Source organism: Mytilus trossulus, chromosome 7, assembly GCF_036588685.1.
Source record: "Mytilus trossulus isolate FHL-02 chromosome 7, PNRI_Mtr1.1.1.hap1, whole genome shotgun sequence".
NCBI classification, from domain to species: domain Eukaryota; kingdom Metazoa; phylum Mollusca; class Bivalvia; order Mytilida; family Mytilidae; genus Mytilus; species Mytilus trossulus.
Window position 1 is genome coordinate 51074736 of NC_086379.1, and position 14063 is coordinate 51088798.

A 14063-nucleotide genomic window follows, 5' to 3' on the forward strand; every position below is an offset into this window, starting at 1 on the left:
TGTTTCACAACATATATCAGCGATGAAGTGAACGATATGAACACTTCTTTGTCAACATCATGGTGTGTACGATGTGAATGATGTAAACAGAAAGATATAAGACTCGATATACAATATAAACACATTGTTGACACGACCACCACATTTTTTTTGTTCTTCCCCGCCGGGATTCTAACCCATACTACTTGGATATTGTGATACCAAATCGTACTGTAGTACGACGCTAGATGAAGCCCATGTGATCGTATGGTCTAGTGGGACGGCTACAATGCAGGCGATTTGATCTCACGATATAAGACATGATATATTATGTACTGTAGTACGACACTAGATTAGTAAGTAATATGTATGCAGAAGAGATTTGATATCTTTAACCTTGATAGTCGTAATTTTGAATATCAAAGACGATCTCCATGATTGAAGGGATTTTGTTCGTGCCAACCACCTTTATATCATTAAATACACATAAAGGCATGTTCTTACAGAGTTGCATGCTTGTATTACCATTTGCATAAGTTGGGTGATAAGCTGCTCTGTATAGCTGTTTTTCTCGTTTTTTAGTTTAGATATTTAAAAGGTGAGATGGAATCATTTAATACATTAGTGAGAGTTAAACCTACTTACTTTCTTCTTCACAGAAATAATGCCTTTCCAATTTACACTCAGTAAGTTTGAAGGCGCCATTGTCTCTCACAACGCAATAATCAGTTTTACTAGCATTCATAATTCGTGAAATGTGCCTGATATGCAAATCTGGATTGATAAAATCAAATTACACACTTTCATACTGAATATATAACTTATAACAACTTTAGCTATATTCACTCTATTTAGTTGCATTTTGAATAAAATATAAGCAATATGTATGCAGAAGGGATTTGACAAGAAAAAGACACAATCAAGGTGAAAGATGATTATTTATATATAAAAAAAAACATAATAAGTAAAAGATAACAATTGCTGAATCAAAATTGTATCTATTTTGTTTCATCGAAATACGACCGTCGTGGCTCTCGGCCTTACGATGAGTTTTTTCATTTAAAGTAGTATGATCAACTAAATTCAGATATAATTGCGTGCATTTTTTATTGCGATATTGTCATTTTAGCCTAAATGCTATTTTGATTTTATGATAAGACGAAGAATTCTGTTTAGTTTATATAAACAGAAATTAAAAAAAGGCGATTATAACCCTGTCGCTTTTTTTGCCATTATAAAAACATCGCAAGAATTTCTGAATTTACAGTATTCAAATCATCATGTCGTATAAAATGTAATTTTACATAATTGGTGTATACCTTTTCCTCTTTTCAACCTAAAAATTGGAAGTCCACGATCTGATTTCGAAAACACAGCATGTTTGTTATGTCGTACATCACTTGATCCGGAAAGACAGCTCGTTGTATTCTCTGGTGATAGTTTTAATACTTTAACATCGATACACTTGCAAATATACCCCTGAAATATATACAATGTGCACATAGTTTTAGGACGTGACTTTTTATCTGATTTAATTGGTTGAGCATTTACAGTTTTCATTTGATTGTACAAATCTTAGCGTTACTGTTGAATCTTATATGTAGACGTTGGTTTAGTGGATCAAATTATTAGACTGACATCTTTGATGATTATTTCTTTATTTGGAATGAGTTTTCAAACAGACAATCAACATTCCATTAGGCACCATCTGAGCTTCAGATTGTCTACGTGTTTCCTTGTTTTTATAGGTAAGACCTTATACAATTATACTATTATACTAATATAACAAAAAAAAATCATATATTTCCAGCTCCATAAAATATACCCTTTTATATGTTGCAATTATTCCTAATGATCTTAAATTATAAAAGACACCACATACATTGTCAATTCTGCTTTATATAGTGAACATTTAGAAATGTCAAAAAACGGGTTGTTGTCTCTTTCACACATTCCCCATTTCCATTCTCAATTTTATTTTTAAGGTATGTGGTGAAATGACCTTTACGACAAAGCGCATGCATTTAAAGTAAATATATCAAAGTTGATCTGATACAATGCCATATATCAAACAGTACAGAAATACTTATATAAAATCTAAAGAACCTGAGAAGTCTCATATACTCATCTAGAAAATTTCTTCAAAATTTAGTAGAAACAATGTTTTAGTTTACATAGTAAAGCCCCAGTCCCACTAAACCACGCTCGCACCACGCTCACCTCGATCTAAAACAAATTCAGATCGTGGTGAGGTCGTGGTATGAGCGGCATGAAAATGTAAAATTTCATTGCTTTCACGATGTTACTACGTCCTTATTACGCTTCAAATACGATCCTGCTACGATTACACCATGTTCTCACCACGCTTATTCTGCAACCTCACTACGCTTACCAAGATATTTCTACGCTCATCACGTTTTCTCTACGACCTTACCACGAGTTATCCGATTGCAACACGATATTACCATGCTACTACTGCGATTATAGCACATTCTTATCACGATTATACAACGTTCATACCACGATCTTACTACGTTCTCACAATAACGTCAAGATCGTGTTCCATATCAATACAGTTCCATTCCTTCTTTTTCTGATTAACACTTAGATTTCTCAGAAACAATACAGTCATGCCACTAAGATCTAATTGAACACGTGTGAGTGATGGTAGGGGTTGATGTAAAGACAGAGTAAGCTCTGATAGTAACGAATCCTGATGCAGTAGAGATGTCGGACCGACCAATTCAACCTAAATTACAACCTATTGCTGGTCCATAAAGCTCGAATGACGACATTTTAGTGAACGATAACAGAGATTACACAGATTTGTCATTAGATATAGAAGATGTGGTATGAGTGCCAATGAGACAACTCTCCATCCAAGTTACAATTTATGAAAGTAAACCATTATACGTCAAGGTACGGCCTTCAACACTGAGCATTGGCTGACACCGAACAGCAAGCTATAAATAAAGGGCCCCAAAAATCACTAGTGTAAAACCATTCAAACGGGAAAACCAACGGTCTAATCTATATAAAAACGAGAAGCATGGTTGAGCCGTTAGAGAAAATAGAAAAGAAGTCCTAATCACATACAGACAAACAAAACCTGGAGAGATTTGATATATCTAATGTGAAAATGACAACAAGAATGATGTTCGTAGTATGAACGTAGTTAGGTCGTAAGAAGAGCGTGACGAAGACGTCATGGGCGTGCTAGAATCGTACTTTGATCGCAAACAGCGTGGTGTAGTCGTAGTGTAAGCGTAGTATGATCGCAACGAGAACGTGGTAGTCGTAGTAAGGTCGTAATAACGTCGCTAGGTCAGTCTCTCCTAATAGTATCACGCTTTCGCTACGCTCTCGCTACGATGGTACAGAGACCTTTCCGATCTTACCACGACTTTAGTGCGCTCTTACTACGCATCTACGACAACCGGATTTCGCCACGACCGCACCACGATTGTTTTGAACATGTTCAAATTTGGCCACCCTCATCACGATCTTGAAGACCTCACCGCGACTATGATAACACCTTACTGCGATCTACACGATCGTACTACGATCATTTAAATTTGCATTATTTCATAGATCGTAGTGCGATCGTGGCATAGTGGGACTGCGGTATTACATGATTTTTTTGTATTCACTGTTAACTGAAATTTCGTTTTTCTTAGCTTTTCATGTTGTGTTTTGGGTACTGCTGTTTGTATTCTGGTCTGATCTTTTTTTTCCAAGGTATTGTCAGCTTATTTTTGACTTATGACGTGATTTCCCTTTGTAAATGTATTGTCTATTTGAGTACGTTGTCAGTTAATGTACACATTCACTACTCCATGGGATCTGCTTTTGTAAATTATATTGTTTCCGCATTGTATAAATCTGATTAGTTTTGCCCTTTTCAACTGATTGGTATACTTCGTTCTTATGTTATGACAACAGTTCAAGATTAGAAGGGGTTGGGGAAGGGTTTCCATTCTCAATTTGAATCGTACCTGACAGAAGTGTCCATGCCCAATAAATTGGACTTTGAATATTTTGATTTAATAATTGTTAAAAGCAACTCGAAAAGCTTTTTTCTGTAATTAATTAAATGTTTATATGCATACATTTATATAAATATGCTGGAACTCAAGCATAAAAAACAGGCTCGACATCGCTCTCAAGTTTTAACCGCAACTGTCTTGTGCAAATCTGCAAAATATTCTGACTAAATCGTTGTTCAAATGAGCATCTTCTTTAAATGACCACATGTTTCCTCAAAGAAATACAACAGCAGCGCTTCAGGTTACTGGGGCGTGTGATGTGAAGAAGCTGAAAAAAGGCTAAAACGGAACTGGATGACAACACTTTGTGACGACCTTATGTTCCACCAGGAGCGAAGATGATATGCAGGTATGTAAATGGTATTGTTGAAGGCAACCTTTACTTTCATGTTTTCTCAGCTTAGTATATTTGTTGGATTTCTATTAGCTTATGTCTTCATTAATCCATTTCATAGAACCAGGTTTTTCTTATCAATGTATCGAAATGTTGCTATCAATAACCTCCCCCCCCCCCTCCCCCAGGGAACCAATCTACCGTTTTCCCTAAATTCGTGGTTATTCCCATCGAAAAATTGAATTCGGTAGATTATCCATTATGTTTGTAATTCAAAATGTAAGCCACAAACCATTCTATCTTTTCAGTCAATGATTAACATTCATTTGAATAAACATGGACTTAACACCAATATGCATTTCGTCATTAACCTGACTACTGACCAAGTAATGTAGATTGAAAAGCGTTGATGAACTTTTTCTGTCTTTAACATAATGCTTGCGACATTGTCTATAATTTTTTTTCTAATTATCTGTCTTCGAAATGAATTGTCTTTTTTTTACTTCCTCGATTGTTCTGCCCGCGTGAGGTCTATGTGTACAGATATAAACGTTCAACGTTCAAGCTATCTTATAATATTTACGTTATGAGAACCCAAGAGGACATTTGTCTTAGTTACAGTCATATTAAATTTCCTCATATTTTTGAAGCTTTGAGGTAATACTTTTATGTTGCACATTTTGTAGGTTTTTTCATCTTTAAGCAGATGAGACAACCCTTTCCAAACCGATGTAAATATATAGTTTGTGTTGGTGTGCTCTAACAACCCTCTCCCAGGTTGAGTAGGGTTGGCATTTTGTATATACCTGTCCCAAGTTTGGACATACTGTGTTTAAATGGATGGAGCCAGTTCATGTGAAAGAGCAAGTACTGGCAGTAGCATCGATATCTAAAGTCGAAAAAAAAATCATATTTTTTTATCAAAAATATCATTGAATTAACCAGGGAGTAGTTTCCTTTGTTTAGAAAAAAAGTAGATAATTGTGATCTTTGAATGACAGAAAATACATAGTTGGAATCTTTATGAAAGTACCTTGCTTTAATATAAGAATATAAAAAGATATAGGACAAAACACTTGCTTCTGTATATACATGAAATACGTGATTCAAGAACAAACAAACGTCCTTTCTGCAAATGTGTAACTTTAAATTGGTAAAAGCCACACTACATATTTATCGCAGCTAATTTTTATTTTTGTTTATAAATACTCAAAAACAATACTTACAATAAAAGCAAAAAAAAATCCATTTGGTGTGCAATGATACGCACATTCAAACACATTTGTATTCCTTATTGCAGGCATACTATTTAAAAAATAACCGTTTAATTTCGTTGTAGCAGAGTTGTTGGGTGCTGTCAAATCAATGTTTACATCCATACATCCTGCAAAATTAAATATTTGAAAAGATATATGTCTAATATTTTTTTTATTAAAACTGTCTGTATCTTAATTATATAATTGTTTTAATAAACAATTTTTTCAAGATGTTAAACAAATATATTTAATAATAGTACGGGAGCACATGTATTTGTTTTGGTAAAACACGTGTGTTTGATTATTGTTTACATCAACACGTGTTTTTAGAATACCTGAAATGTTTACAATTTATTCCATTGCACTATATTTTGTCGCATTGCGACTTAAAAACAGGTATTCTATGTATCGTATGATTGTGGCTCGTGTTTCTCATGCTTGTTGTTTGATATAAATTAAATGGAATTTATAATGTCATAATTCGAAGTTCTGCCTTACGCTGGTTGGCATACACCGTACTACTGCATTGCCTGTATAAACACAATGACAGACCATCGTTCCGAAGACGAAGACGAATTGGTACTGCACGAGTCCTCAACTCCTTCCGTTCTTAACAGAGAAGCTGAACTTTCTAGTTTGCCAGTACCAGGACCGTCGACAGCAACCCAACAAAGAGCACCACAGCCACAGATAAGTAACGGCACATTTCATCTGTTTACGTCGTACTTTGATTCTAAGATTTCAGCACTGAAGAACGAGTTAGTGTCGGGCAACGATTCCCTAGCCACCAAGTCGAAGAAGGAAGCTTCGGTGAAACTTAAGAGTGAAGGAAACCAAATCCAATTTACTTTCAATTCCGAAGTCCTTTCTGACCTACATAAGCTGCAAAAACGTCTTTTGCAGGAAGATTTCGTTTCTATCAATTTCATTTCCGGATTTATCTTAAAGTTAAACAAACGAAATAAGGTCACCAGAATAGCCGATAAATCTCCTATTGGTTGGACCACAGTTCTCGAGTGCGAAATAGCATCAGATTCCGATGACGAGAAAAGACTACGTCAAGCTGAAAGTAGAGCACTCAAAACCATCAAGGAGAAGAAGAGCCGTACAAAACCATTCACTAAGCCTTCAGCTACTGTTTCCAGACCTCCTACTAATACTACATATATGTCTCATCAACAGTAAAACCAGCCCTTTCGGAGGAAAAGTCGCCGTGAATCGACTTCCTATGACATGTGCTATGAATGCCACCAGTTTGGTCACTGGAGGACAAACTGTCCTAATAGAACAAACAATTAACAAGAAACAACCCAGCCACATAAGATAAAAGATAAGTATCTTAATTTAGTAGATGAATATTTGTTGCATGGGCACATGAATATACTTTTAGAACATGTTAAGTATTTTGATAAAGTTGATTTTTCAAAATTGGCCAAAGGCGTCAAAAGTAGTTTATCGAAAAATGTAGCATTTTGGGAGCACATTGGAGCAAGCAAATTTGTTGTTGATACTATAAAATCAGGGTACTGTGAAAGTACTTTAATTCGTGGGTATTAATTTTCGTGGTTTGAGCAATATTTACATGTTCGTGGATTTTTAAATTCGTGGATTTTAGTTTTCTATAAAAATAAATAAAAAAATGGTAAACCCTTTAGAAACGAAGGTTACAAATAGCCTGAATTGAAGGAAATTGCAAAATAAACATTGACCCATGTAAATCGTAGTGATAACACTAATTTACCCATGATAAAGTGATCAACAGATTAAAGACCATTAAAGGTGTTAATTAGGCCACAAACATGTCACCTGAAGAAAACAGTAACATAAACAAATGCTATAAACGTATCTTGAATTGTCAAATATTTTTTGTAAAAATTAACCCCAGCATAAAATTATTATTTCCCATATGTACGAGAACTATGAGGATATAAAATGAACACTTTATCATACAAGCATATCAGTACCAGAAATCTGACTGTCATCGATCAAAAATATTTTTTATGAGAATTAAAAGATCAAAAGTTGTACAGTTTAGTTTAAAGCATGAAGGATTAAATGTATATTATCCTGCATCCGGTTGTAGCTCTGTGACCGCTATTAAAGTATTCTCATATTTTGCGTTATTCAATATTTTCTCTAGATTATATCAGTAGTCAAACCTATCGATGGGATCTTTCCATGTCTGGATTTTGATAATTGTTGTTTTATTTCGTTGGACACTTAAATTCGTGGATAAAGTCATCCACGAAAACCACGAAAATTGATACCCCACGAATAAAAGTACTTTCACAGTATATGATTGCTTTTGTGAGTTTACCACCCCCTATGAAATTCCGCAATAATAAATCTGAAGTTGATAATACTGATTTTGTAAACGATGCTGTTCTCGAACTTTCGAAAAACGGATGCGTACACGAAGTACCATTCCAGCCTTTTGTAGTTAATCCATTGAGTGTTGCCATTCAAAAGTCAGGGAAAAAGAGATTGATATTAGATTTATCTGAATTAAATGTATACGTCTTGAAAAATTAAATAAAATTCGAAGATTGGAAAGTCGCTCAGCAATTTTTTTAAGAAAGATATATATCTGATAAAATTCGATTTAAGATCTGGATATTTTCATTTGGATATCTACAGAGAGCAACATATATATTAAGGTTTCTCTTGGAAGGGAAAGTTTAATGTTTTTCAGTTTTAGCTTTTAGTTTAAGTTCAGCGCCTTACATTTTTACAAAATGTTTACGACCCATGGTAAAATACTGGCGTGAAAATGGTGTAGATATAGTGCTTTATCTAGATGATGGTTTAGGTATGTCAGAAGGTTATTCAGAATGTCAAAATATATCTGAATTCATAAAGTCCTCATTAGAATTAGCTTGGTTTTTGATAAATGAGCAAAACTCTATCTTTGATCCAGTTGAACGCTTGGAATGGCTCGGATTAATTTGGGATTCGGTAAACTTTAGTTTAGCAGTGTCAGAACGTAGATTAAATGATGCAAAAGAATCGCTTGACGATATTTTGAAAAAAATCCCATTATAAGTGCTCGTCAGTTAGCATAGTTCACAGGTAGAATTATTTCTATGTCCCCAGTTATGGGAAATGACACAAGCCTGATGACGAGGCATTTATATTTTGCAATTGAGAACAGAAAGTCATGGGATAGTATTTTAGATATTGCTTATACTGAGTGTGTATTAGCAGAGTTGAGAATTTGGTGAGACAGTTTGACAAATCTTAATCAGAAGAAATTTCTGAACGACACCTTACCGAACATAGTGGTGTATTCAGATGCTAGTAATGTAGCCGCAGGTGCTTTTACTGTAGAAGTGAATGAAAAAGTTTTTCATTCCACATGGAGCGAATATGAGAAAAACATGAGTTCAACTTGGCGAGAACTAAGGGCTATTCAATTAGCTTTGTATTCATTTAAATCTGTTTTAAAAAATAGTACTGTTAAATGGCACACAGATAATCAAAACTGTGTAAAAATAATCAATAGAGGTAGCACAAAAATGCAGGTATCAACTCCATCATGCAAAGGTGTCAATGAATAGATTTAGGTATTTTTAAGGCTCCCTTTGGGCATAACGCTCTTCAGTCTTTTAAAATATCATTGCGATATTCGGATTTGAGCGTTCCTGGTGACTGTAGTCACCAAAGAGCAGTTTGATATACTGTTATGAATATGATTGTATTTAAAGGTTAGAGGATTCAAAAGAAAACATTAAAATTGTCGCATCTATACTTGAATTTCATATCATTACCTATTATGACTGTTTTTTCACACATTGTTGTAAAAATAAGATAATTTGATGCGACTGTCATACAAGTGAGAGGTTTAGTGCTTACACACAAGATTCAATTCACAATTTTCTACATTTGAAAATGCCTGTACCAAGTCAGGAATATGACAGTTGTGAATTCGTTTGATGTGCTTTATCATTTGATTTTGCCATTTGGTAAGGGACTTTCCGTTTTAAATTTTTCTCGGAGTTCATTAGTTTTGTGATTTTACTTTATACTCATTAGAAATATTACCACATTGTAATCAAATGAATAAGGTTTAGTAACACTTATTGCTGTAAGACGTAAAATTTGTTAGACTTATAATGTAGCATTCTGCAGCTGGAATACTTTATTCAAGCGACGTAGCGAAGTAGTAATTTGTTCAATAACAACCCATGTCAGTAGAGCCCTGACACTACTTTCCCACCAAAAGGCCCTGTAAAGGTGTGTATTCATAAACTCTTATTATCAAAGTAAATCAAGTGTGTATGTATTGCTAACTGTATGATATGGGGAACTTATATATTTGCTTCATATTTATAAAGATAACGCCTAATTTAGAAAAGATTTCATTCATCTTTAAGCTTTGTCATGGAAATTTTAAAACTAATTTCTATTTTTCAATAAGACGCCACGTGCACATATCACCCATTTACATTTTGGTTGAAAAGTGAAGAATATGGTATCTAAAGAATATTTCAGAAAAAGGTGGATAATTTTGATCTTTGAATGACAGAAAATGCATGGTTGGAGTCGCAACTAAGGTGCATATATTAATACATACGGCACGCACTATGGGTTAAACTTTGCAAAGGGACAACTGCAGATAGCATGAAGTGCCAGTAAAATATAGCCGACCTAATAAAAAATTGTTTATCATGAATACAATTGTGTTAACGATTATATTTTAAGTCTTTTTAAGCAGTTTTCAAATTGCAAAAAGTAGTTGAAGTATTTAAATAACAAAACAATAAGAAATCCGTAAAGCAGCGTTCATAGCATTATTATCTAATGAATAACCAAGATAAGAAAAACCCTTAGTATCATTAGTCATATTTTAAATTCCTTTCAATCAGAAGCCAGAACAGAGATGGATTCTTAGTTTCACCACTACTTAAATGCCCATTTTAGGTATAATTTTGTCATAGTTGCATTCTAATGAAATTTTGGCTGAAAAGTCAAGAGTATGGTCTACAAAGAATATTTCAGCAAACTTATTTGTAAACGAAGGGTTTACGATTAATGTTGCAGAAAACAATCATGACTATTTCAGATTTCGGCAAAAGACAAGAAGATTTTTAACTGCATTATGACGTCACAATATGTATCAAATGACGAAATATTTAAAACAGATTAACTGCGAAATTATTGGACATTTTAGCATATGTGTTAATGAAATATTCAACACAGTTTCGTTTGAAAATAAACCAGATTTTTATGCAATCATTATGAGTCAGTGAATCAACGCCTTTTTCCTAAGCAATACAATCAGTGGCTTATGAAATTATTATGAATAATTTTTATTTATTTAGTATCATTCTGATGGTTATAATTTCAGTCATTTTAATTTGCAGTACAATACAATAGTGGATCAATATTGTGAGCTGCCTGTGATATCTGGCGCAAAACTTTTGAAGATCTCGATAAAACTTGTTTTTACAGTTAATGCATGTTATAATCATCGAAAAAATGTGAAATATATATGTTTATATGACATTGACCTTCTATCTATCTATGTATGTTAAAAAAAATAATAATCCTTCGATCATTTCAATATTTTGTTACACGTTATGACACATTTGAGTCTAAGATGACAAACGATAGTTTTCAAATGTCATAGCAAAACTATAGTCTGTTTCTGTCGGATTTCAAAATCACTAGATGACATTTATCACCTGTAATTTCTGTCTACCATGATAAACATTGGTAATTGGGAGGTTGGCACTTCTGTTCTAAAAGGTGATAGAACCCGATTATTATCACTTAAGGAGCAAGATCCTCATATATACGTCTATATCATAAAAGATCACCTTTGCCTTATGGTGGGTATTTTGTGTAACTCATTCTTTGGTGTTCTGTGTGATATATTGTGGAATGTTTTGTTCTTTGGTCATTTTTTTTATCTCGGTGTTTTTAGTTTTTTCTTCAATTTGTTTTTTTGTGATTGTACTCTTGCATGCATTGGTATATTTTGCGTCTTCTTCCAAGTGTGATTCTTCTACCTAACGTTATTTAGTTACGTACTTTAGGTAAGTACAATAGTTTATTTACGCTATTCATCAAAGAGACCATAATCGACGTGGTATTGTTTAAAACCTTTCTGCTATCCAAATAATATATCTACTTGTATACAAATCTTAAAAAAAACGATATATAAGTACCAATAAACATATGCACACCTAACTCGTTTGTCAGATTTAATATATGGTTATTTTTTTATTCTATCAATTCCAAATGCTTAAAAGCTTAAGGGTACACACACTTGCGTAAAAAATCCGAACGAGACTGACTGACGGTATGTATGTAAGTCCAATTTACCAACCATCACATTCATGCGTTCATTATAGCTGACTCATATCGGTATCTCATAGTGGTCTACTATAATTGATACAAAAAAAACACGTTAGGCCTGATTGCATTGACAAGTCAAATACTCATATCAGAGGTAAAATAACAAAAATACCGAGCTCCAACGAAAATTCAAATCGTAAAATCCTTCTTCAAATTGCAAAAGTGAGTTATTAAAAACATCAAACGACGAATGGATACCAACTGTCATAGTCTAGACTTGGTACATGCAATGATGTATTTCCTTTTGTAAAAAGTTTTAAAAAAGGTATAAACTCCTCATAGGTATAACAGTCGCATATGATTCCATTATACTGACATAAATATGTGAGCAAAACAGACAGACATACTGTGTATTAGGTAAAAATGAAATAAAGGTACAGCAGTCAATATGTTTTTAAGAATTTTACCAATAACTGCACAAAAAAGTTAAGGTTAATCATTTACAAATACAAATAAAAGAACACTTTAACACTTAATTAAGATGAAACATAACATCGATACCTAGAATATATAATCAAGATCGTTATATATCATTTGTGAACTTGATACGGAATATGTTTCAACATGGTCTTGGTTCATAGATATGGCTAGACGTTATTTGACATAAATCTTGTTCATCAACTTTCTGCTCAGACACTAGAGATATTTTATAAATTCAGAACAGGAACTACAATTTCTTGAATACCGAATGAGTAGGGAGGTGTAAATATATATTTAGAATTTTTAATTTACAAATCATGGAATATAATGAAACAATAACCAAGCATAATTGTAATTTTGGAATCGTCTTTGAAATGAGATATAATACGTTACAACATTTTACCAAAAATGCATAGCGTTCATAATATCAATCTAAAGGAACAATATAAGAATAATACTTTATATAGTTTGTAGCATCCAACAAACCTTTAAGTTCATATTGCACTGAAACATGCATGATCACTCAATACTTGTTGATATCACATTAGCTATACAACGGAAGGTAATACAGAACAGCAAATGACATATGCATAAAAAGCATTGGAACTAACTGAATCTTCTACCTCTCAAATGTTCCTGCTATTTTAACAATTCACGATTGGTGTAAGAAAAATATGTCCCAGGTTTAGAGAAAACTTTGTTCCCGACTATTGTTTTTCGACATTCAATTATGACGTCAATTCTGATGTCCTTATGTGACCCCATGTAAATAGGTGACAATTCTTGATGACGTCACATTGAGAACACAACATTTTGTAAATCTCTAAAAAAGGAAGGTCAAGGTTTGTGAAGATATCGTCTAATAATCATATAAATAGATTTCCCTTAATATGTCGTGAATAAAGATCGTTATCCACACTTAACAGTTTAAATTAGAATAGTTAAAATGCTAGGTAAGCCTCGTGTTTTAATTATCTATTTTTAAATTTCTCGAGTGAAGAAATTTCCCAAAACACTTGATACAGTGGTGGAATCTATAAAACAAATATTATTAATGAGAAAAATATAATATGTATATAATTTACCATAATACTCCGCCAAATAGGAAGTATAAATTGACGAGGACGTCCATGCAACTGTATTTTCCGAGTACTCAGTAATGTCATCAGCTGATATCTTATCTTGGGCAGATGAGACGCTGCATCTTTGCCTTGCCTTTGTCCACTCAACTACATTAATTGAAGACATAAATATAACATTTTCATACGATGATTTTTTCAAAAACATATTGTTGTTTAGTAAATTTTTGTAATTATAGACGCACCACCATCATGACAACATCCAAGCTGTACATGTTTAAACGTCATAGTACATTACATTGTATAGATATTATACAAAACTTCGTTACTTTATTGTTTGTTAACCAGATGTCGGTCGTCAATGTTACGAAACAGCTGCACTTTATCCAATAAAGCAATTTCAATTCATTCCCTACCATTTAAATAATTGAGATGACGTAGTTTGTATTGCATGATCCTTTTGTTCGACTATTTCTACAATTTGACAACTTGCAAATGCTAAAGTATAAGTCTAACAATACCAATGTCAACAGTTTTTAAACCTGATAATCGTTTACTTAATTTGTTTGTGTTTTTCATGATCAGATGA

General features: G+C 33.3%; 1 protein-coding gene across 1 annotated transcript; it reads right to left on the bottom strand.

The window, feature by feature from the left end:
- Nucleotides 1-616: 616 nt before the first annotated feature.
- On the bottom strand, nucleotides 617-13611 carry LOC134726503 (uncharacterized). The gene is made up of 4 exons (XM_063590908.1): nucleotides 13481-13611; nucleotides 5586-5743; nucleotides 1299-1458; nucleotides 617-753 (listed from the first exon to the last, which is right to left on the bottom strand). Exons 2-4 carry the CDS (start codon nucleotides 5736-5738, stop codon nucleotides 617-619), a joined length of 450 nt encoding a protein of 149 aa, XP_063446978.1. The 5' UTR covers nucleotides 5739-5743; nucleotides 13481-13611.
- Between the last annotated feature and the right edge of the window lie 452 nt (nucleotides 13612-14063).

Bases quoted from the DNA above. Each gene is read 5' to 3' on its own strand.
- LOC134726503 (XM_063590908.1), bottom strand. From the start codon at position 5,738: ATGGATGTAAACATTGATTTGACAGCACCCAACAACTCTGCTACAACG. The intron at 1,459-5,585 runs GTAAGTATTGTT...TATATATTTCAG, and splicing joins GATTTTTTTTTGCTTTTATT to GGGTATATTTGCAAGTGTAT. The intron at 754-1,298 runs GTATACACCAAT...TTATCAATCCAG, and splicing joins TAGGTTGAAAAGAGGAAAAG to ATTTGCATATCAGGCACATT.